The following is a 25,770-nucleotide window of genomic DNA, read 5'->3' on the forward strand; positions in this document are numbered from 1 at the left end:
GGATTACAATGGGTAGCGCAACTATTATATTAGTAAATGAACAAGTCGAAATAGAACATGCCCAGCAAACCTGGCAGCATTTGTCTTCTTCTATGCAGTTTTTTTTTGGCGGTTGGCAAACAACTTTTTAGTGTATTACCACCACTAACTGGTATGGAGTGTGGATCAAATAACATTATAACTTATAGACTAATAACCTATATCTTTCCGAACAAATTGGTTACCCTGAGAAAAAGCAATAGGATTTGATAGCACTTATATGAATTATTTTGTAAAATATCTATTTTGTAAACCTGGCTCGGACAAAACTCTGATTATTAATAACCACTTTCTGTTATTTGCACTTTACCAGTTTATTTATTCATGTGTGGATATATTTATATTATGGTATATATGCTATATTTAAGAGGGAGTTAGATGTGGCCCTTGTGGTTAAGGGGATCAGGGGGTATGGAGAGAAGGCAGGTACGGGATACTGAGTTGGATGATCAGCCATGATCATATTGAATGGCGGTGCAGGCTCGAAGGGCCGAATGGCCTACTCCTGCACCTAATTTCTATGTTTCTATATGCACACATTTATCTGTTTTGTAGTAAATGCCTACTATGTTCTATGTGCTGAAGCAAAGCAAGAATTTCATTGTCCTATACAGGGACACATGACAATAAACTCACTTGAACTTGAAACTGGCAGCATTTGTAAATTGAAGCAGAGTTTTAACGCCCACAGTGAATCTTCCTGCTGCGTGGAACGCGGCCCGGATGGGGGGGGGGGCGCGGCGGCGACTGCGCACGCGTGCTACTTTCCAACGCTAGCTCCGCGTGCACGCGCGCGCGCCAGTGACGCAGGGACTCGCGCAACGGCCGTTGGCGGGGCCGAGCCGCGGTGACGCGCCGAGCGCGCAGGGCGGGGCGGGGCTAGGGGACAACGACGTCATCCGGCCCAAAGATTCTAATATGTTTGATCCGGCCGCTCGGGTCACGTGACGTCGGGCCAATGAGGAGGCGGGGCGTTGCCCGGCCGGTGACGCGGAGGTTGGTCCGGAGCCGAGGAGGTGGAGATGAGCAAAGATCATCCGCTCTATGGCCCGTGTACCCGGGGCACGTGATGGCCAGCGCGGGCCCGTGTACCCGGGGGAGGTGATGGCCAGCGCGGGCCCGTGTACCCGGGGGCGGTGATGGTGATGGTGATGGCCAGCGTGTACCCGCGGTGGGGAGGAGGAGGAGGTGGTGAGGTGGGCAATGCGGACCCCGGGCCCCCCGATGATGGTGATGACGAGTGCGGACCCGTGTACCCGCGGTGGGGAGGTGATGGTGATGGCCAGTGCGGGCCCGTGTACCCGGGGGAGGTGATGGCCAGTGCGGGCCCGTGTACCCGGGGGAGGTGATGGTGATGGTGATGGCCAGCGCGGACCCGTGTACCCGGGGGAGGTGATGGTGATGGCCAGCGCGGGCCCGTGTACCCGGGGGAGGTGATGGTGATGGCCAGCGCGGGCCCGTGTACCCGGGGGCGGTGATGGCCAGTGCGGGCCCGTGTACCCGGGGCAGGTGATGGTGATGGCCATGCGGACCCGTGTACCCCCGCGGGGGGAGGAGGAGGCCAGTGGTGAGGTGGGTGTACCGGACCCGTGTGATGGGGGGTGATGGACCAGTGCGGACCCGTGTACCCGGGGGAGGTGATGGTGATGGTGATGGCCAGCGCGGACCCGTGTACCCGGGGAGAATGAGATGAATGAGGACCCGGGGTGGGGGGTGGTTGTCAGTGCGGAGGTCCCGGCCTGGCACTGACAGTCATTGTCGTCGCTCCGGCCGGAGCAAGCGATTAATGCTGCATTCATGGAATCGCCGAGTGTCCGATATCACGGACATTAAAATAGACTTTCAATGAAGCCCGAATGAACATCCGATAGACCGCAGGCGCTGGACTTGCTGGGGACACTCAGCTGGTCAGGAATCTTCTGTGTGAAGGGAGACTGCACGTTGGATGATCACTTTGCCACAGCAAAGCCCAATAGCTTCACCCTGTCTTCCAGAGCATCACCCTGCAGTCTCCTGCAGTCTTCCAGATGCTATTCACTATGTTATGGGAAAGATATTGTCAAGCTTGAAATGGTTGGGAGAAGATTTACGAGGATGTTTACAAGACTAGAGGGTGTAAGCTAGAGAGCTTGAATAGGCTGGGTCCCTATTCCTTGGAGCGCAGGAGGGTGAGGGGCGATGTTATAGAGGTGTATAAAATCATGAGAGGAATAGATTGGGTAGATGTACAGTCTCTTGCCCAGAGTAGGGGAATCGAGGACCAGAGAACATAGGTTCAAGGCAAAAAGATTTAATAGGAATCTGAGGGTAACTTTTTCATACAAAGAGTGGTGAGTGTATTTAACAAGCTCCAGAGAAGGTTGATGAGGCTGGGACAATCCCAACGTTTATGAAACAGTTCGAAACGTACATGGATAGGACAAGTTTGGAGGGATATGGACCAGGCACAGGCAGGTGGGACGTTGGCCGGTGTGGACAAGTTGGGTCAGTGGGCCTGTTTCCACACTGTATCACTCTATGACTATAGAATTTTCCAACTTTAGATTACTTTTTGCTTAGAAGTTAACGATAAAACAGGCCAGTCAGCGTAGCTTTGTGAAGGGGAGGTCTTGCTTGACAAATTTGCTGGAATTCTTTGAAGAAGTAAATAGCAGGACAGACAAAGGAGAATCAGCAGGTTATTTACTTAAATTTTCAAAGCCTTTGTTAAGGTGCCACACGTGAGACTGCTAAGGAAGATGAGAGCCCATGGTTTCAAAGGGCAGATACTAGCATGAATAGCAGGTTGGCTGGATGGTAGAAGACAAAGAGTGGTAATAAAGGAGGCATTTTCTTGTTGGCTGCCAGTGACCAGCGAAGTTCCGCAGGGGTCAGTGCTGGGGCAGCTTACTCTTCATGTTGTATATTAGTGATTTGGACGAGAGGATTGGAGGCTTTGTGGACAAGTGTGCAAATGAGACAAAAATAGGTGGAAGAGCAGGTAGTGAAGAGAAAGCAGGGACCCTGCAAAAGGACATTGACAGATTGGGTGAGTGGTCAGAGAAGTCGCAGATGGAATATAGTGTAGCAAAGTGTGGAGTCATGCATTTTTGTAGTAGAAATAAAGATGTTGACTATTTTCTAAATGGGGAGAGAATCCAGAAATCGAAGGTGCAAAGGGATTCCCAAAAAGTTAATTTGCAAGTCCAATCGCTGGTAATGCTGCATTTGGAATAAAGTGAGCAATTTTGGGAAGGATGTGCTGGCTCTGGAGAGGGTCCAGAGGAGGTTTACAAGATTGATCTCAGGAATAAGTAGGTTAGCCTATGATGATATTTGTCGGCACTGGACGTGTACTCGCTGGAGTTTAGAAAATGAGGGGGGACCTTATTGAAACATACAGAATAGTGAAAGGCTTGGATAGAGTGGATGTGGCGAGGATGTTTCCACTCGTGGGAGAGTTTAGGACTAGAGGTCGTAGCCTCAGAATTAAAGGACATTCTTTTAGGAAGGAGACGAGAAATTAATTTTGTCAGAGGGTGGTGAATCTGTGGAATTCTTTGCCACAAAAGGCTGTGGAGGCCAAGTCAGCGGATATTTTTAAGGCATAGATAGATTCTTGGTTAATACAGGTGTTGGAGGTTATGGGAGAAGGCAGGAGAATGGGGTTAGAAGGGAGAGATAGATCAGCTGTGATTGAATGGCAGAGTAGACTTAATGGGCCGAATGGCCTCATTCTATTCCTATCACTTATGACCATATGGCAGAGTGCAGAATATAGTTCTCAGCATTGTAGCACATCAGTTGCATGGACACAGTCCAATGTCTGACAATGGAGGGGAAGAAGCTGTTCCTGAGTCTGGTCATGTGCAAATTCACGCTTCTGCATCTTCTGCCTCACAAGAGCGGGGAGAAAAAGCAATGACTGGGATGGGAGAAGCCTTGATTATGTTCGCTATTTTTCTGCGGCAGTGTGATGTGTTGATGGAGTTTGTGTAAGAAGGAACTGCAGATGCTGATTTAAGCCGAAGATCGACACAAATAGCTGGAATAACTCAGCAGGACTAGCAGCATCTCTGGAAAGAAAGAATGGATGACGTTTCGGGTCGAGACCCAAGTTACTCCAGCTTTTTGTGTCTACGGTGTAGATGGAGTCGATGGTTGAGAGTCTGATTAACCTTCAGCACTTCTTTTTGATGTAAGAGGAAACAAGTACCCTGAGAAATCACACAATGTCACAGAGAAAACAAGGAAACTTTACTCAGGCTTCACTCAAGGTCAGGATCACACCAACGACCTGGAGGTTTAGCTTAGAGATACAGCGAGGAAACAGGCCCTTTAGCCCACCAAGTCTGTGCCGACCAGCGATCCCTGCACAGGAAACCAAAGATCTCAGAGAAAACCCACACGGTCATGGGGAGAACGTTCAAACTCCGTACAGACAGCCCCCGTAGTTGGGATAGAGCCTAGAAGGCAGCAATTCTACCGCTGTGCCACCGTGGCCGCTCATTCTACATCTGTACATGTACTGCTGTGCATCTCTGCTGCTGTGGACAGTGCATCCTGCTATTAGGGTATGATGGTAGTGGAGGGAATTAATGTAGAGGGTGATGGATAGATACTAATGAAGTAAGCCGCTTTGTCTTATATGATGTCAAACATTTGAATGTTCTTGGATCAGCTGTGTTCCTCTGGTCCCCCTCGCTGGCTCCTCTCCCTCCCCCGTGATACACCCCTCTCATGGCTCTTCCCCTGTCTTTTCTCCAAACTCACTCCCCCTCCACAACTCCCCTCGCCCACACACCCCTCTCCCCCCGACACAACCTCCCCACCCCGCATGCATACCCCTTCCCTGCCAAACCTCCCCACCCCCCATATCCCCCCCCCCCCCCCCGCCCACACATCCCTCCTCACTCACACGCAGCCCCTGCCCACACCCACTCCCTGACCACACCACCCCAGCCACACAACCCCCCTGCCCACATCCTCCAGCACCCACAACCACCCCCCCACACACACAACCCCACCAGCCCCCCTCCCCCACACACACAGCCCCACCACCCCCCTCCACACACACATACACACACCCGAGACACACACACCCCAGACCACACCCCCCACACAAACCACACACCCCCACATTGCCCCCCCCCCCCCCCCACACATACACCCCACACACACACACACACCCGCCCACACGCACCGCCACCCTCACCCCCCACCACGCCCACACTCGCCCCGGCCCACACCTCCCGGTTCCCACAACCACCCCTCCCCTCCACCACACCCCCTCCCCCCACACACACCCTACACACACACACCCCCACCCCACCACACCCCCTCCCCCACACATCCACCCCCACCCCACACCACCCCCCCCCCCCACACACACCCCCCCCCCCACACACACCCCCCACACACACCCCCCGCACCCCGCACCCCACACCTCTTATATTTTAGAACTGCGCTTAATTCCTTTCATTACCATTCTTTTCGATGAATTGCATTTTTTTTTCATCTCACTGATTAACTGACAAGCTGCAAATGAGGACAGGCACTATGTTACAAAATGGACTTTTTGAGTTTGTTACAGATTTTGTATGGCTCTTTACTCTGTTATTTTCATTTCACTTGCATTTCAGGTTGTGAGATCAACGAATAAGGAGAAAAAATGTGTAGGGAGGAACTGCAGAATTTGGTTTAAAACCGAAGAAATACACAAAAGGTTGGAATAACTCAGCAGGTCAGGCAGCATCGCTGGAGAAGAGGAATAGGTGACGTTTCGGGTTGAGATCCTTCAGATGCAGAAATGTTGATGTTCCCCAAAATTCATCTCAAACCTGAGGTGGAGACATATCTACGAAGTGATTTCAAAAATAAAGAGGTAATAAATTATTGACAATAAAACATGTTATATTTTGAAGTAACTAAACAAAAATAGATTCAATGACATCAATTAATTTGTAAAAGTTACACAGAAGAAATCTGTGAAGAATCTAACAATGCAAAGTGCAGTAAGACAAATAAAACAAGAGTACCTGGAATTATTTTTAGTAAATAATTTGTAATCTTAATTTTATTGCTGGATTTATAAAATTATAGTACACGCTAATTAATTTAAAAATGTCTATCTTCCTTACTTTCTGGTCACAATATCTTTCCTTGAACATTATTAAGCTCATTAAGTAGAGGGTCATAGCTTACAAAAACAGGCCTGTTGACCAACTTATCCATGCCAACAAAGATGCCCCATCTAAGCTGGTCCCATTTGAATGCACAGAAACAGGCCCTTCAGCCCACGGTATATATGCGGAATATGATGCCAAATTAAACTAAAGTCTGCCTGCATGTGATCTACATCATTATTTTGCATGCATATTCATGTGCCTATCCAAAAGTGTCTTAAACATAACCTCTTGAAAATCGTGGGAATGCCTTGACAATATTTGTGATTCAATAGCTACTAAGTTTGAAGGTGCTCATTTCATGCAATCAAAAGGCATGGCTTTCCTGCAGTGCTTTTTTTAAAGATCTATTTGTATTTTTCAGCTTTTGACACGTTTGGGGTCTGAGGTGTGTGATGTTAAATTTGAAGCTCTTCTAAGACGGTTGTCACATCCTCCAGCTTTCTCAAGCGTCAGAGTGAATACCAGCTTGGTTTCGGTTGACCATGTTAAAAAGTTGTTGACTGAAGAAATTCGAAAGGTTTGATTCAGTTTAGTTTATCATATTGTAAAAATGTTAATTCCCAATGTGACTTCTACCCTCATAACTGCCAACATTTGCTTCTATACAAAGTCCTGAAGTGGTGGAACAGTGGTTTGGTGCTGGTTTTGAAACAGTGACCTGACACTGACCTCTTCATGAAATCCAACGGTGAGAAGGCAAAACTCCTCACTACTTAATGCAGTCACAGACATATGCCCATCAGACCGTGAGGGACTAGTATAAATAGTAGTTAATTTAAATCAGAAATGCTGGTCAGGTCAGCCACCATCTGTGGAAAGAGAAACGGGTGTTTATGGCCAAGTTAAGACTAACATCTTTAAAATAAATTCAAACTTTAAGGATGCAAGATGGCGCCTAAACATGGCAACTCTTGCGCGTGGACCCGGTGTATCTTACACTCTCACACTTAGTATGATTAGGCCTAATATGTAGTAGGATTGTCATTGAACTATGTGAACTGCAAATAAAGAATTTCACTCTACGTACATGTGACAATAAATACCATTGATGATATGGTCCTTTGCTGAGCTGTTTTTTGCTCAGGCTCACCTCCAAGATATACAACATCCTGGTTGCAGTTTAGTTTGGAGATACAGCGAGAAAACAGGCCCTTTACGTCACCGAGTCAGCCCCGACCATCGTTCACCCATAAATTAGTTCTGTATTCAAGGGTTCTAGAGACAATTTACAAAAACCAATTAAACTACAAACCTGCACGTCTTTAGAATGTTGGAGGAAACCGGAGACCCGGAGAAAGCTTACACGGTCACGGAGAACACATACAAAGTCCGTACAGATCGCACCCATAGTCAGGATTGAACCCTGGTCTCTGGCATTGTAAGGTAGCAGCTCTAACTGCTGTGCTACTGTTGCAGTTGCTGATATTACTGTAACTTCATTGTCACTGATACTAAATTCTGGAATTTATTAGCCATAATTACTGTGGGTTACCTTCTTCTTTAAAACAGCAGTGGTTCAAGGAAGGTGACTCACCACCATCACCACTAGGTTAATTTGATGATTGGACAGCAATTTGACCTGCTTCTGAGATTCTGCATTCCATTAAGAATTTATTAAAATGGTTGGTGTCGTGTGAGCTCGTACATTGAGTGGTGGTAGGCAGGTCACCATTAACTGCCGATTCCAAGCTATTGTGGTCTTGAACAAGTCTATAGTTTAATTAATTTGCTTAGAAGTTGCCATCCGATTGTTTAAGACGTGAGACGGTGTTTCAAGTATCTCCTGTTTCTGCATTTGCATAACACAGGCTGCGTAAAGGGATTTATTTGCATAATAGCTGTATTTGCATAACACAATAGATGTTGTTGATCTTTACATTTTGATGCATTTGCATGCAAGACTTCTTTGGGATGTCAGTGGTTGAGTTTGAGGCATGATTTTGGAGTAATAAGATGCAAGGAAGATAATGGAAATGTCATACAGTAGAAATTCTCCACATCGTAGCAAGAGGTTTGAAAAAATTGGGAGAGATGGGAAAGAAATGTAGATGATGAATCTTCAATCGAGAACAGGACCAGTCATCGATAATTTTTTCATATTTGCCAGTTTAAAGGTCATAAATTGCTTAATCTTTATTTAAGTCTTCACAGAACGCAATGGCATATTCAAACAAAGTTTATTTTGAAGGGCAAAATAAATTAGTACACAAGGGTGATCCATATGTCTTTTGCTCAGAAGCAGGTCATATTGCTGTTCAACCATATGTCTTTTCATCAATATATGTATTCCTAAAGTAAAATTGTTTGTCAGGTTTGAATTTAGCACTTGGCTAGTCTTTGAATTGCCTATTTTGCAGGAATGTAAAGGATGTCCTGTGGAAGATATTCGAATATTGGAGCATCCAAGGATTCCAGATGTTATTTTAATTCCTAATATTGGTCCCAGGTATGTAAATATGATTATTGAATCGTCAAATCAAGTCGTCAATTTTATTTCTATAGCACATTTAAAAACAACTCTCGTTGACCAAAGTGCTTTACATCAGTGCAGGTACTAACGTGCTACATACAGTGATACATTGATCTAACAATACCTACATAAATACATATAGCGCTCCCTCAGAGGACCTCAAGAAACACTTCTGAGTAGAAATAAGTTTTAAGTCTAGACTTAAAGGAGTCGATGGAGGGGGCAGTTCTGATGAGAAGATGCTGTTCCATAGTCTAGGTGCTGCTACCGCAAAAGCGCGGTTGCCCGTGAGCTTGCACCTGGACCATGGGATAGTCAGTAGCCCCAAGTCGGCCGACCTGAGGGACCTGGAGGTAGGATGGTGGGTTAGCAGATTTTTGATGTAGGTGGGGGCAAGCCCATTAAGGGCTTTGTATACATAAAGGAGGAGCTTGAAATTGATCTGAACCACACTGGGAGCCAGTGGAGAGAGGCCAGAATCAGCGTGATGTGGTCCCTTTTTCAGGTGCCTGTCAGAAGTCTCGCTGTGGCGTTTTGGTCCAATTGCAGGCGGGACAGGGATGATTGGCTGATACCAGTGTAAAGGAAGTTACAGTAATCATGGTGGGAGGAGATAAATTCATAAATGATCTTTTCAAGGTTGTCGAATTGGAGGAATGGTTTGATTTTAGCTATCGTGCGAAGCTGGAAGAAGCTAGCTTTTACCACAGCATTGACTTGTTTGTCAAACTTCAATGCAGAGTCAAATATCACGCCAAGGTTTTTGACGTGAGGTTTGAGAAAGGAGGTTAGGCATCCAAGGCTGCCTGCTATCGTTTTGATGGAGTCAGAGGGGCCGAGAGAGAAGAGAATGGGGCCTAGGATGGAGCCTTGTGGAACCCCGCAGCAGAGGCTAGCTGGGGAAGAGAAAGAATTGCCTATGTTTGTAGAGAAACTCCTATCTTTGTGGTAGGAGATGAACCAGCTCAGGACAGTGCCATCAATACCAACCCCGTACCGGAGACGGTTAATTAGGATGGTGTGGTCCACTGTATCAAATGCTGCGCTGAGGTCGAGAAGGAGCAGGATTGCACAGTCGCCGGAGTCAATGGTGAGAAGCAGGTCCTTCAACAAGGCAGACTCTGTGCTGTGCTGGGCCCTGAAACCTGATTGGAAATTTTCCAGGATGGTATGTTGGTGTAGGTAAGGTATTAGTTGATTTAGAATTACGTTTTCAAGGACTTTTGAAAGCAAAGGCAGTTTGGAAATAGGTCTGTAGTTACTAGACAAGGTGGGGTTTAGGTTGGGTTTTTTCAGTTGGGGAAGCAGGTTGGAACTGTGCCAGTGGCCAGAGAACTATTGATCGAGAGGATGCTGGGACCAGCTATGGCAATGACATCCTTCAGAAGGGCAGTGGGGATAACGTCGAGGGGGCAGGTTGCAGATTTCATAGTGGAGACCAGCTTTACAAGGGAGGGTAGAGTAACAGGTTGGAAACCGTCTAATTTAGAAGAACAGACCAATTAGACAGCTAGGTCACAGATAGGAGCAGAAATATTCATTCTGATGTTCCCAACTTTGCTGGTGAAAAATATAGTAAATTCTTCGCACTTAGCAGGGGACCCAGCTAAGCTGGTACTGGGTGCAGGACATATGACAGAGGTAATGGTACTAAATAGGACCTTGGAGTTATGGCATTTTTGGAAATAAGGTCGGAAAAGTATTGTGTTCTCGCAGACTTTACTGATTCCTGGTATTTGAGAAGATTGTTTCTCAGAAGTTCAAAGGAAATTTGAAGCATCAGATTCATACTTCCGTTCTGATTTTCTGCACTCTCTTCTTAGGCCTCTGGTGGTGTCATTGAGCCAGGGCCAGCCTTTAGGGTTAGGCTTTTTCATTTTACGAGGAGCAACAGAATCCAGGATGGAAGAGCAAGTGGTATTGAATAAAGAAATGAGGTTGTCAGTGCTGAGATGGAGGGGAGACGCCTCAATAATGCAGTTGTCGGGGGCGGCTATGAGAGTCTCAAAGAACTTACTGGCAGTCGAGGAGTTTACGTAGCGGGAGTAGCGAACAGGGAGATGGGATATTGAGGGAGAGAAAGGCAGAGATGCATCAAATATAATTGTGCTATGATATGACAATCAAGCATCAATAATTTCTATATTACAAATTGGGAGACCAGACGATAGCACCAGGTCGAGTGTGTAGCCAAGTTTGTGAGTGGGTCCAGTGGTAAGTATAGTCAGACTGAAGGACTCAACCAGGTTCATAAATTCACTCACAATGGTATTTGTGATTCAAATGACATTGATGGGGCTGCATTTGGGCAGTATTGTGTTCAGGTTTGGTCACTCTGCTACAGGAAGAATGTCATTAAGCTGGAACGGCTGCATAAAAGGGTAATAAAGATGTTGCCAGGACTCGAGGGCTTAAGCCAAGGGTTCCCAACCTGGGGTAAACTTCCCAGGAGGAACTCAAAGGGTTCCCACGGGGTAAATTTTGCCTACCCAGGGGGTAAATTTGTTGATTCTGGATTTGTACATATTTTTCCTCATTGACTAACTGTGCTTGGTTCTGGTATACCGGTATCTGTTCATCATTAGTTGTTCATAAGTAAGTGAAATAACATTGTTATGTGTTATTAAAGTTGCCAGGGATAAACGTGATGAAAAAGGTCGGAAACCCCTAGCCTAAGCTATAGAGAGAGGTTGGATGGACAAGCATTGTATAGGTTGTGGCACAGAAGACTGAGGGGTGATCTAATGAGAGGTGCATAAGATTTAAGGAAAATCATAGGGTGAATATGGTATTTTACCCATTGGTCAATAAACAGAATAAAATAGGATTAAGATGAGAGGGGAAAGGAAGCTGAGGGGCAATCTTTTCACATAGATTGCGATGGGTTTATGGAACGGGCTGCCAGAAGAAATAGTTGAGACAGGTACTATAATAACATTTAAAAGGCATTTGGTCAAGTACATGGATAGAAAAGGTTTAAATGGATATGGGCCAAATGTGGGCAGGTAGAACTATCGTAGATGTGGCATCTTGGTCAGTGTGGACAAGTTGAGCCGTAGGGCCTGTTTCCATGCGCTATGATTCTACAAGTAAAAATCTTTTTCGCTTTTAGTTAGATCTACAGCTTTATCCTTCCCTATCTCAGTATTCATATCAGGATTTAAAGTCCCCTGAAATAATCATAAATTTTGGCATTAATCATTCCTTATTTTTTAAGTTTTCCATTGGTAACTGGGCATAGAAGTGAAAAATATTTTGACTCATCTCCTTAATAAGGAGAAGGTGTGAAGAAAATGGAAAGGTGTGAGGGTGGATAAGTCACCTGGACCTGATGACTGCACCCCAGGGATCTGAAGGAGATGGCCTCAGAGATTGTGGAGATATTAATTGTGATATTTCAAGAATCACTAGAGTTAGGAGTGGTTCCTGAAGGTTGGAAAATTACAAATATCACCCCGCTGTCCTAGAAGGGAGCAAAGCAGAAGGAGGGAAACTATAGGCAGGTTAGCCTGACTTCGGTGGTTGGAAATATTTTAGAATCAATTATAAAGGATGAGGTTATGCAGTACTTGGAAGTTCATGATAAAATAGGCCGAAGTTAGCATGGTTTTGTGAAGGGAAGATCTTGCCTGACGAATCTGCTGGAGTCCTTTGAGGAAGTTAATAGCAGGACAGGCTGAAGGGAGGCTGTAGATGTTGCTTACCTAGATTTTCGGAAGGCCTTCGATAAGGTGCCGCACATCAGGCTGCTGGGGAAGATGGGAGCCCATGGTATTGAAGGGAGGATACTAGCATGGATAGCGGGTTGGCTGGATGGCAGAAGGCAAAGAGTTGCAATAAAAGGTGCTTTTTCAGGTTGGCTTCCAGTGGTTAGTTCTGCAAGGGTTGGTGCTGGGGCTGCTTCTCTTTATGCTGTATATTAATTATTTGGATAAGGGAATTGAAGGTTTTGAGGCCAAGTTTGCAGATGATGCTAAGATAGGTGGAGGGGCAGGCAGTGTAGAGGAAGCAAGGACTCTGCAGAAGGACTTGCACAGGTTAGGAGAGTGGGGAAAGAAGTGACAGATGAAATTCAGTACAGCAAAATGCAGAGTCATGCATTTTGGTAATAAGAATAAAGGTGTAGATTATTTTCTAAATGGACAGAGAATCCAGAAATCGCAGGTGCAAAGGGACTTGGGAGTGCTGGTGCAGGACTCCCAAAAAGTTAATTTGCAAGTCGAATGGGTAGTAAGGAAGGCAAATCCAATTATAGTGTTTATGCAAGAAGACTGGAATACAAAAAGCTGTGGCTCTATAAGGCTGAGGCTCTATAAGGCTGAGGCTCTATAAGGCGCTGTTCAGGCTGCATTTGGAGCACTGTGAGCAAATTTGGGCCCCATATATGAGGAAGGATGTGCTGGAGTGGGTCCAGAGGAGGTTTATAAGAATGATTCCAGGAATGAATGGTTTAGCATATGATGAACGTTTGACAGCACCGGTTGGAGTTTAGAAGGTTGAGGGGGGACCTCATTGAAACGTACAGAATAATGAAAGGCATAGATAGAGTGGATGTGGAAAGGATGTTTCCACTGGTCGGAGAGTCTTGTGTCAGAGTCAGAATTAAAGGGCGCTCTTTTAGAAAGCAGGTGAGGAGAAACTTTGTTTGTTAGAGGATAGTTAATCTGTGGAAGTCATTGCCACAGAGGGCTGGGGAGGCCATCAGGGGATATTTTTAAGGCAGAGATAGACAAATTCTTGATTAGAATGGGTGTCAAGGGTTATCGGGAGAAGGCAGGAAAATGGGATTAGGAGACAGATGAGTCATGAATCAATGGGGGAGTGGACCCGATGGGCTGAATGACCTAATTCTACTATAACTTGTGAACTTGTAAAATTCAGATGAAGTAGAAAGCTTCATCTTCTCTTTCATCACTGTTTCGCATCATCTCTTTTGCCTGCTTTCTTCATCACTTCCCCACGTCATTTTCTCAATTCCCCATCAAAACCAATCAACCCCAAAAATGTCAAAAGTGGAAGAGAAGGAACTTGTTTTTTTAAGATGTCGATTGTAGACGGGTCCTGAGGAAGAAATTGGGATTTAAAGAAGATTTTTATTTATGTGGAAGATGGTTGCAATCAGGAATACAATGATTGAGAAGTTTTTCAATGTACCTCGGTACACGTGACAATAAACTAAACTGAACTGAGAAGGTGGTTGCACAACATATAAGAATCATTTGGATGAGCATTTGAATTGTCAAGTTGTATAATGCTATAGACAAGTAATTTGATTATATAGGTGGACCCTTGATGGTCAGCATTGACATGATCGTTCAATAAGTCTGTTACTATGCTAAATGCCACTAGGAACATTATTGGAGAACTTTTTATTTTTTCAGAGAAAATTTGCAAAGGCATTCTTTTGAAGTGATTGTGGGTGCTCAGTGTGGGAATGCAGTGCTTCGTGGTGCACATGTTTTTATCCCTGGCATTGTTTCTGCTCCAAAATGTGAGTTGCTTTTTTTATTTCTTTATTCAATTCTGCATGTTCGTGTACATTCATCTAAAATGTTCAATTTTGAAGTGGACCTAATCTGACAGCTGTGTAGTTCCTTGCAGAAGGGGGCATTCAATAGAAATTGAGTACCATTTAGAGTTTATGCACCTGAGGGCAAATAAACTATTGTTAGTGATATCTTAGTATTTTGTAGGTTAAATTTGGGGCTTTAACCTACACTTTTACTGGACTGTATTGTTTAATGATGGATCACAAACTCTTTACCTACTCGTTTATCAGTAATTTCTGGATTGGAGATAGTTACGACGAGTATACAATCTTAAAATCATATTGTACTCTGTTAATAGTCTGCACCACTCTGGCTAGATAGTTCCACTCAGCAGTTGGAGTGGATAAGAATGGAGAAAGAGGAGTGCTATCCGTACGATATAGGAACGATTCTGCTCTCACCGATAAAATTGAATAGTATAATATATAAGAAGAACCCAATTATTCACAATATAATAAGAATTTGGAAACAAATAAAAGCATCCTTGAAATTAAATAATTTATCAGTATTAACCCCACTATTGAACAACCCCGCATTCAAACCTTCTCTCATCGACAACACATATCAACAATGGGATAGACTGGGGATTAGGAAAGTAGGGGACATGTATGAAGTGGGCAAACTGTTATCATTTCAACAATTAAAATTAAAATTTAAATTGAAGGATAATCAATATTTTAAATATATACAGGTATGTGACTTTATGAAGAAACATACACATAGATTTCAAACTATATTTTTAGATCCTTTAGAAGAAGCAATGAATATCAAGCTGATTCACAAAAAAATTAATATCATACTTTTTATAATAATATATTAAATAGAGAATCACCCTCAACAGAAGCATTAAGGGAAGATTGCTTGACAAAGATCTCTTTGGGAAAAATATTTGATGAATACACATTGTTCTATTAATGCAAGACATAATTTTTCAATTCAAATTATTACATTATTATTCAAAAACGAGGTTGAATAAAGTTTATCCAAACGTCTCTCCCAGATGCGATAAATGTTTCAAAACGCTAATATAACACACTCATTTGTTGGATGTACAAAGTTGAATAAATTTTGGAGTGATTTGAATATTTACTCAAGTCAAGAATTCTGATGCAATTCCTTCAAGATCAATAATTTTTATCGTTCTTTATAGGGTGCAACCACCTTTCACATCATTACAATCATTGCTGGATGAGGTTTCTGACCTTGTCAATGTTTAATATGTTTTAGGTCTAACATTTCAATAAGTCTGTTACATGCTAAATGCCACTAGGAACATTATTGGAACATTTTTATTTTTTCAGAGAAAATTTGCAAAGGCATTCTTTTGAAGTGATTGTGGGTGCTCATGTGGAATGTGGTGCACAGTTTCTGCTCCAAAATGTGAGTTGCTTTTTTTTATTTCTTTATTCATTCTGCATGTTTCGTGTACATTCATCTAAAATGTTCAATTTTGAAGTGGACCTAATCTGACAGCTGTGTAGTTCCTTGCAGAAGGGGGCATTCAATAGAAATTGAGTACCATTTATAGTTTATGCACCTGAGGGCAAATAAACTATTGTTAGTGATATCTTAGTATTTTGTAGGTTAAATTTGGGGCTTTAACCTACACTTTTACTGGACTGTATTGTTTAATGATGTATCACAAACTTTTTACCTACTCATTTATCAGTAATTCCTGGATTGGAAAGAGTTACGACGAGTATACAATATTAAAATCATCTTGTACTCTGTTAATAGTCTGCACCACTCTGGCTAGATAGTTCCACTCAGCAGTTGGAGTGGATAAGAATGGAGAAAGAGGAGTGCTATCCGTACGATATAGGAACGATTCTGCTCTCACCGATAAAATTGAATAGTATAATATATAAGAAGAACCCAATTTATTCACCTGCATCCTTGAAATTAAATAATTTATCAGTATTAACCCCACTATTGAACAACCCCGCATTCAAACCTTCTCTCATCGACAACACATATCAACAATGGGATAGACTGGGGATTAGGAAAGTAGGGGACATGTATGAAGTGGGCAAACTGTTATCATTTCAACAATTAAAATTAAAATTTAAATTGAAGGATAATCAATATTTTAAATATATACAGGTATGTGACTTTATGAAGAAACATACACATAGATTTCAAACTATATTTTTAGATCCTTTAGAAGAAGTCAAGGCTGATTCACAAAATTAATATCATACTTTTATAATAATATATTAATGAGATCACCCTCAACAGAAGCATTAAGGGAGTACAATTGGAACAAGAGCTCTGACAAAGATCTCTAAGGATAGATGGGAAAATTATTTGATGAATACACATAATTTGTTCTATTAATGCAAGATCTATTTTACTTCAATTCAAATTATTACATAGACTATATTATTCAAAAACGAGGTTGAATAAATTTTATCCAAACGTCTCTCCCAGATGCGATAAATGTTTCAAAACGCTAATATAACACACTCATTGGTGGGATGTACACAGTTGAATAAATTTTGGAGGGATATATTTGATGTAGTTAGAAAGATTTTCAAGTCAAGAATAGAACCCCAAACGGAATGGATTATATTTGGAATAATAGGAGAAGATACCAATTTAAATAAAGATCAAATGTTTTTTTTTAATTATGGGTTAATAATTGGAAAGAAATTGATACTTAAATTTTGAAAAATACAACCACCACCAACTGTTAAAATGTGGATTAGGAATGTGATGGACATAGCACGACTTGAAGAAATGATACTCCGACTAAATGATAAATATGACCAATTCTTAAAGAGTTGGTCTCCTTTCATCGACTTTTTGGAATCATGTGAAGCAGCGGTGCCGTAAGGATTGCTGATTTCAGTTCATGACGCGGATAGATCTACATCTCCGAATACAGATTTGAAAAATTCTCTTTTAAGGGGCCTTCTCTTCTATTTCTACTTTCCTCTTTCTCTCTTCCTTTTTTTTTTATTTTTTATATACACACTTCACGTTTTTCTACTCTCTACCATCTATTTCTCCACTTTTTCCCCTTTCTATTGCTTTCTTTTTCTTGTTCTGCTTAATTCTTTCTTATAACATAAAACTAGAGGTTGTACATAGAATGGATTACGTTATTACATAGTTGGCACCTAAAATTAGGTGCCACTGTACTGTTTTGTGATGTATTAACTTCTAATAAAATAAATAAACAAAAAAAAAAATAGTCTGCACCACACATTTCAGTCAGTACAATTTAAAGAAATGCCCAGGTTATTTAACCTTTCTGCATGTTCTAAATTTTTGCAGCTTTGATCATGGTGTTCAGTTTTTAATCAACAGATCGGTTCACACTTTCTACCATGGGTGATCTGGGAGGTCATGGGGCATCAGAGTTTCTCTCTGATTCTGTTGTTCGTATATCCTGCAGGCTTCACAGTTTGAAATGAACTGCTTCACATCTGAGTTCATTCCGAGCCAGAAAATGCATTCTCTAACATGTCTGAGGGTTCCTTCTATTCCTAGGTGAGAGGTGTGGAGTGTCTCCTTCTTATCTTTGCGTAGAGTGATAGGGATTACAACTATCTCTCCTCTGAATACTAGACCGTCTTGCACACTCAACTCGTCTCCGACGTTGAAGTACGGTTTTTCTGCCTCTGGGACGTCTGCTTTGTGATCTGGCCATCCATTATGGATTACTGTCTTAACGGTCTGTATTGTTTCGTCTTCCCTGGTATGGGCTTGGATGCGTTTGACCTTGTCCTCTCGCATGCTCAAGGATTCAACTGGGTTGACATCTGTGAATCTGGTCGATCCTGTGGTGTCCGGGAGGTATGCTCGGGAGAGCATATCTGCTAGATGCATGTCTTTCCCCTTTACCCATTTCATCTCGATGCCATAGTGTAGCATCCTCATCATCATACCCTGAAGACGCCTTGGTGCTCTATGCAGAGGCTTTTTGACAATGATTTCCAATGGCTTGTGGTCACTCAACGATCACTCTCTGTCCATAGGTGTACCGATGAAAGTGCTCGAGGACAAACACTATTGTTAGTGCCTCCTTCTTAATCTGAGCATATCTCTGCTCGGTTAGCACCAATGCTCGACTCGTATAGGACAGTGGGTGTCCTTACTGCATAAGTGTTGCACCGGGATCTGCCTTGCTGGCATCACTTGATGGCTTCTGTGCCGACCTGCATCTCAACGAATAGGCCTGAAGAGGAATTGTTTCCGGCTGCATTGATCCCAGTGCAACTCACAGACTCTGTGTAGGAAATGGACGTTGTGTCAGATATCTCTACGATCTTGTGCAGACCCCGTTTCTGCCTGCTCTCCTTCCTCTGCTTGCAGCAGCAGGCAAAGTGGTTTTATCGTCTACATCTGTTGCAGTCCTTCCCATCGCTGGGCATTCCTCCTTCCTGCGCTTGTGCGTCCTCGCACAGAACTTGCACTTCACTAGTCCCTGATGTCAAAGGTTCAAAAGTTTTTTATTGGTCACATACACCATAGGTGTAGTGAAATGCTTCTTGCCAATACAGCACATAAAAAATGAATACAGACATAACAATAATAAAGAGATTTAAACATAAAAAACACTCCCCCACAATGGTTCCCACTGTGATGGAAGGCACAATGTCCAGTCCCCATTCCATGTCCACCCATAGTCGGGCCTATTGAGGCCTCCGCAGTCGTCTCTACGGAGGCCCGATGTTCCAGGCCGCTCTCGCCGGGTGATGGTGCTCGGGTGTCGGGAGAATCCTCTCGGCGGCATGGGACACCTGGAACGGCCGCTTCCTTACTGAAAACCGCAGATTTTTCCTCTGCAGAGGAAAATCAACCATCTTTTCCCTTGGCTTTGTCCTTGTGTGCTGTCGGCTCTTCGCCAATGACCTGCAAACTTGTCGCAGTTACTTCCGAGGATCTGCATATGTCCACAGTATTCTGCAGTGTCAGCTTCTTCTGAAGGCGTGGCTTCCTAGATGACTGGTCTGCAATACCAATGACGATGCAATCTTGAATGAGACTTTCTTTCAGGCAATCGCAGAAGTTGAATGGCGTAGCAAGCTCCTTCAGCTCTGCAACATACGATTCAATGCTTTCCCCTGGTTTCTGGTCTCGTTTATTTAAAATTAATCGTTCATACGTTTCGTCTCTCCTATGATGATGGTAGACATCTTATCGATGATGACGTTCACATCCATCTCATCTGCTACCGTTTCAAACGTCAGGGTATTGAAGATTCGCAGTCCTTCCGGTCCAACAGTAAGCAGCAATACTGCTTTTTGATACTGTTTCTCCTTATCCAAGGTAGACAAAAATGCTGGAGAAATTTGCTGGAATGCTTCCTGCCCCCCCGGCCCCAGTCTGAAGAAGGGTCTCGACGTTGCCTATTTCCTTCGCTCCATAGATGCTGCCTCACCCGCTGAGTTTCTCCAGCTTTTTTGTCTACCTTCGATTTTCCAGCAGCTGCAGTTCCTTCTTAAACTCCTTCTTATCCAGTTCTGTTATCACTGCATAATTTCTGTACATTTGTTTATACATTTTCCACTCTTCCACCCGGTTCTCTTTGAGCTTTAGATTGGGTGGTGGAGCCACGTGGAAAGATGGACTGGCCTGCGCCATTTTGAAATATCAGCGTAACCTGCCGCTCTTAATAATTATTTTCAAAACAAAACAAAACAAAACTTATTTTTTCCTGTCCCTGGATCCACACAGCGTGCACGATCTTCGAGTAGTCTCATACTACACGTCATTTCAACCCTCGACCTCCACATCACTGATTTACACACTGTGTCTTAGCTTTGTATGCACACTGACCTGCATACAGTCCATCTCATACATGCACCTCCGACTAAATCAGTCGGCAAGTCCGGTCGATGAGCGTTGAAAGAACTTATTCCTGAAAGTCTTTTCAAAGTGTTTTGCTATTCACCATAGCGTACATTTGATCCACAAATTTTGTTTTTACCGCTGCCACCACGTTTTGATATGTGTCTGCTTACGATATAGATAAAACTAGCACACGTTAGACAGAGAAAGATGGCTCCACACACACTCGTGTTGGGATCAAAAGCAAGAAAGATTTATTTCCAGGTCAAAGTCACTGACCTCATTTACATAATTATATGTGCGAGTATGAGTACAGCGCCTATGCCCAAATTACACGGACATTGATACAATATCCAATCTATTTTTTACCTGCAATGTTATTACTGTGACTCTAGCATGCTCCTAAAATGAATAATTCAATATATCACATTTTGGATGACTGTTGACTTTTTCTACTTCCTTTTGAGTCCATATTCCGCTTCCTGAAACTCTTTGGTGAATCAATTGGACTTCCAAAAAAAAGATTTTCAGTGACTTATTTGTATTACAAAGATATTGTGATTGGAAAACCATAGCTTCTGATGTAATCAAATGGAAAAATAATGTAGTATTGTCTGTTTTACTCAATTAATAAAGAATAAGTACCATCCTAAACAATGGGATCTGTATTCTGTATCATGAATATCTGTAGTCTTTTCTTGATAATTTAATGGATGCATATTTTTCACCTGTTATTCATCTCTTACTAGACTGGTCTAATATTTTTTGCTGACCTTGTTTTAATTGTATTTTCCATTTGACCAGAAAAGTAGATGTAGAATATAAATAACTTTCTATTTGTGTTTCAGTAATGAAAGCTGGTGATGTTGTCTCGGTGTATTCAGATGTTCATGGTGAATGCAAAAGGGGTGCAAAGGAATATAAGGGAGTTAAAGTATTTGTAGGGAATGGTATTGCTGAATTAAGCCGCAAGGAAATATTTAGCTCAAATTGTACTTTAAGGTAAATATTTTACAAATATTGTTTTGTCTTATTCAATACAAAATAAATATGTTTTTTAAAGTTTTCAACCAAACTTGCACTATGTATCTTGATATTTGTTATAGCAAGTACTACAATTCTGAATGTTACCAATTTCAACAGTCCTGACTTGTTAGCAGGATTTGGTAACCTTTTTTTCATTGTAAAAGGATATTGAAACACAGTAAAATAGATCCGTGTTAAAACATTCAGTCACAAATTACGACAATTAAATGACAAATTAACTTGCACAGATTCATAGTATTTATCTTTAACAAATTCTAAACATTCCTCAAGATTGTTTGCACAGTTTACAGCAGCAAATCCCACTTCATCTTGGGATATTGTGTTTCCCAGATTATAGCACGGTACCAATCCATACAGCCTACTACTGGCAGCGAGTCTGGCACATTTTCCTTCCCTTCCGTCAATGTGTTCAGGCAGAGTCAAAGCTACAGCTCTGCAGTGCTGTTGGGAACTGGTCCTTTTGTAACTTTCCGTTTAATTGATCCAAAGACTAAGAAGTTTACCCAACCATATCTAACGGAGCAATTTTTGTTACCAATGACTGAGATGTATAATTTTCATGCAGTCTTTAACTCTCTTTCTTAATGGAATGCACAAGTTAACTCATTCAAATTGCAATTCATTAGCACTTGTCCAACCACTTTGTCATTTACCAAGTTTTGGTTTTTCCTGGGCCGGGGTAATAGACCTGCACACTCTTGTGGCCATATTATTACATGCTTTCTTCAATTATATTTGCAAAAATGTGCAAGCTAATTGGCTAGGATTTTGTCGTTATATCAGCAAGAGTCCCACCTGGTAAATGTGAAGTGGGATATTGCACGGGCTGAAACATGAATCACATAATATAAAGTGAATTTACACTGCACCCTCGACATAATGCAGGTACCAGGGCACAACTTCAATACCAATGTTTTAAACTAGCCACGGTTAAGCTAACCTTGACTTAATGTAGGGTAGCACAGTGGTGCAGCTAGTAGTGTTACTACCTCAGTTCTAGTGACTATTGTTCAAACCTAATCCTGGGCACATTCTCCCTGCCACCATGTAGGTTTCCTCCAGGCATTCTGGTTTCCTCGCATATCCCAAAAAGGTGCAGGTTGGCAGATAATTGGTTGTCAGTTCCGCATTGTTTGTATGTGCGGGGTAGAGTCTGGTGAGAGTTGATGGGGACATGGGATTAGTGTAAATGGGCATTTGCCAATCAGTGGGCTGAAGGGTCTGTTTCCATGCTGGATGATTCTGATTTGGGAACCCCTCTTCCAGCATGTGCCCAGTACCATTTCCACAACATGGCTCCATGAACAAATCTTCAGCCAACAGATAAGTGTCTGATGTTTGAACAACCGTATGCACAAATTTTGCACAGATATTCCCTGACGTCAACCCTCATCCTGTCTATTCAATATTTAATGCTGTATTCTGTACTTAGAATTTGTGGAACAGAAGCTCAGCACAGAATTACCAATCCTTTTTCAGAATTTATTGCTGCCTCCTCAGTACTGACGTTATCAGATGGACTCTCACAAACACTTTTGGTATACATATTACTGACTAAAGGAATAACTGGAGCACAACCAAGCATATGGAGAAAAAAACTAGAGCCGGAGAAAACCCACACGGTCACGGGGAGAACATACAAACTCTGTACAGGTAGCCCTGTAATCAAACCTAAGCCTCTGGTGCTGTAAGGCAGCAACTCTACCACTGTGCCACAGTGTCGCTCCCAAGTGCAGGGGACACTCTAAGAATATTGGATCCATAAAATCCCATGAAACTATACACAGCAGAAGTAGTCACAAACACGCCGGAAATCCCCAGTGGATTAGTCCCAGTGACATTGTCTTTTCCTGGGGGATGCTGGCTCACAAGAGACTGTATCCCACAGATACCTATTCTCATGACTACATTTGCCTATGTTACAATCCATTTGACATAACATTGTATAATCATTCTCTCTTGCAAGTCTAAAGCAAGGCTTGAGAACCCAGAAACATAATGTCACCACACATATTGGACAACAGATTTTGCTCCATATATTGCAATGAAATGACAATCCTACAGCCTGTCCAATACTGCAATATAACAAGTTATGTCGAAATTGCCTTGTATGTGAACTGGTGTAATTGAAAGCCGTACAACTGCATCCAAAGCTGGAAATTTATGACATAAAACGAGATTGCGAGTAATAGTTTTAATTTTAGTTTTAGAAATACAGCCATGGAAACGGGCCTTTCCGCCCACCAAGTCCATCCTGACCATCGATGGTCTGTACACTAGTTCTATGCTATCCCTCTCCACACATTAGGAACAATTTACAGAAGCCAATTGACCTACAAACCTGCACGTCTTTGGAATGTGGGAGAAAACCAGAGCACTCGGAGAAAACCCACACGGGCACAGTGAGGACATATAAACTTTGCAGAGTTAATCTGTAATCGGGTTCAAAGCCAGGTCTCTGGCGCTGTAGCAGCTCTATCGCTGAGCCACTGTGCTACCCCTATATAGTGTGTACCAGAAGAATCATCCAAACTGGCATCAGCCTTATGCTGGAATTGCCTTTGTTTTTGTGAACAAATGTGTATATCAAACACCTTTACAAATCTTCAATAATATAGTTAGAGCTTTGATGGTTAAAGAGCCAGGGTATGGACCTCACTGACTGTCAGAGCCATTCCGTGAGTGCAGCTGCCTGCAGTGGCACAATTGAGGAGCTGGGGGGCAGGCTGCTAGTAGAAAGCAGCACCCAGGGCTGCAAGGATTAAATTATTCAGAAAGTTATTTCGCTTCATTCAATTCAATTCAATTCAACTTTAATGCCATTGCACAAATACGAGTATGGGTACAACGAAATGCAGTTTAGCGTCAGTCCATAGTATAGTGCAATATAGAAATAAAAATAAAAATACAGAATAATCAAACAATAATCGAACAATGTGGACGGAGAGACTGGAGAGGTCTATCGGCGGGACTCCGAGTTCAGCAATGTGATGGTATTATTGTAGAAGCTGTTCCTCATCCTACTGGTACGAGACCTGAGGCTCCTGTACCGCCTCCCAGATGGGAGGAGGGCAAACAGTCCATGGTTGGGGTGGGAGGGGTCTTTAATGATCTTCCCGGCCCGTCCCAGACACCGTTTTCGGTGGAGGGCATCCATGGCAGGGAGCGGGGCACCGATGATGTGCTGCGCGGTTTTCACCACCCGTTGTAGTGTCTTACATTGATTTTATCACAATGTATTGAACACAAAATATAGAATCTTTGAAGCTGAATCTTTATTTCTTATGGCGATATAATATTACTGATGTGTTGATACCAACATAAATCATTTCAATAAAGACCTTAAGGATTGTAAAATGGAAGAAATAACATGTATTTATTAAGCATGTTTTAAATGTTGTTTATTCCTCTTCAGGGGTGTGGGAATCAGAATGACTGAGCCTGTCTATGTTAGCCCATCATTTGACAACTTAATGAACAGTTTTCTGTTTTTACAGGCAAGTCTAAATGTTTCTACATCATATACGTTTTGTACTGACATTCAAAGGTTTCAAAGGCCTTTTATTGTCACGTGTACCAATTAACAGTGATATTCGAATTATCATACAGCCATACTAAAGAAAAACAATAAGACATACAACTATGTAAAAGTTAACATAAACATCCACCACAGTGGATTCCTCACTGTGATGGAAGGCAATCTTCTTCCCTCTTTATTCTCCCGCAATCAGGGCAGTCAAACCATCCATCGGGCGATCGAAGCTCTCGCAGCCGACGGTCGAAGCCCCCACATCGGGGCAATCAAAACTCCCGTGTCTGGGTGGTTGAAGCTCTTGCAGCTTGGAGCTCCTGAAGTCGGGACAGCGAGGTCCACGATGTTAAATGTATTAATCACAAGTCGTGTATATGATATTCCATTTCAACTTTGCTTTGGAGTATTAAAGTCTGCTTATAAACTGTGTTGGCACTGCATCTGTCATGAAGATTTAATAATGTTTCTTTGTAGTGATATTAACTTTATATTAAAAAAATTACCCTTTTCTTATGGTGCTTTTGGAGACAAGGAATTGCATTATTATTGGCACCTACCATCACTTTGACGATTGAGAGCATGTCATAATTTCTCCTGTTCAGAATGGTTTCAGAATTGCTTTTTTCATCAAAGATTTTGTGAAAAGTACTTCCAAATTCTTTTCTGATATCAAATCTGTACCGCGTTGTTACAGTTTGGAGATCCTTGATTTTAAGTACAATGGAAATATTAATTTGTGAGGTATGTGCAGCTGAATGCTCTTTTCTAAATATTCAGAACCTGCCATCAGTGGTAGCGAGCCATGTGTTGGGTCCGAAGCCAGGAGAACGAATCTTGGATATGTGTGCTGGTCCTGGAGGAAAAACTACTCATATTGCAGCATTAATGAATGATAAGGTAAGATCAGAACATGATAAATATTTATAATGCAGCATTAATGAATGATAAGGTGAGACCAGAACAAGATAATATTTAGTCTGTTAGAACAAGAGAAATAGAAAAAATTAATAGTAATATAGAAAAAGAATCTAGATAATCTTAGTGAAAAATGCAAGTGAATTTCAATGATTCAATGGTACTTTTGACACGTACCTAAGAACAATGAATTTCCTTTGTTTAAATACAGTTTAGAGATTAGAGATACAACGTGGAAATAGACCCTTCGGC

The 25,770-nt window shown here is 42.5% G+C and overlaps 1 protein-coding gene across 13 annotated transcripts in view; it reads left to right on the forward strand.

The window, feature by feature from the left end:
* The first annotated feature begins 1,001 nt into the window (after window positions 1-1,001).
* The window catches only part of nsun6 (NOP2/Sun RNA methyltransferase 6), a 43,713-nt gene continuing 18,944 nt past the window's right edge, over window positions 1,002-25,770 (forward strand). For 2 of the 13 annotated variants that reach the window (XM_055652799.1, XM_055652897.1), the window contains exons 1-8: window positions 1,434-1,548; window positions 5,661-5,902; window positions 6,568-6,723; window positions 8,564-8,652; window positions 14,058-14,167; window positions 20,873-21,026; window positions 24,487-24,568; window positions 25,381-25,500. In XM_055652799.1, the coding sequence (XP_055508774.1) occupies window positions 5,828-5,902; window positions 6,568-6,723; window positions 8,564-8,652; window positions 14,058-14,167; window positions 20,873-21,026; window positions 24,487-24,568; window positions 25,381-25,500 (786 nt within the window). In that variant the 5' untranslated portion in view covers window positions 1,434-1,548; window positions 5,661-5,827. Of the gene's footprint in view, window positions 1,106-1,148; window positions 1,176-1,286; window positions 1,385-1,413; window positions 1,549-1,648; window positions 1,677-4,010; window positions 4,217-5,660; window positions 5,903-6,567; window positions 6,724-8,563; window positions 8,653-14,057; window positions 14,168-15,595; window positions 15,606-20,872; window positions 21,027-24,486; window positions 24,569-25,380; window positions 25,501-25,770 lie in introns of those variants that run through there. The other 11 variants (XM_055652845.1, XM_055652825.1, XM_055652863.1 and 8 more) reach the window with 11 other exon arrangements.

This window comes from Leucoraja erinacea, chromosome 2 (assembly GCF_028641065.1).
Source record: "Leucoraja erinacea ecotype New England chromosome 2, Leri_hhj_1, whole genome shotgun sequence".
Lineage (NCBI taxonomy): Eukaryota > Metazoa > Chordata > Chondrichthyes > Rajiformes > Rajidae > Leucoraja > Leucoraja erinaceus.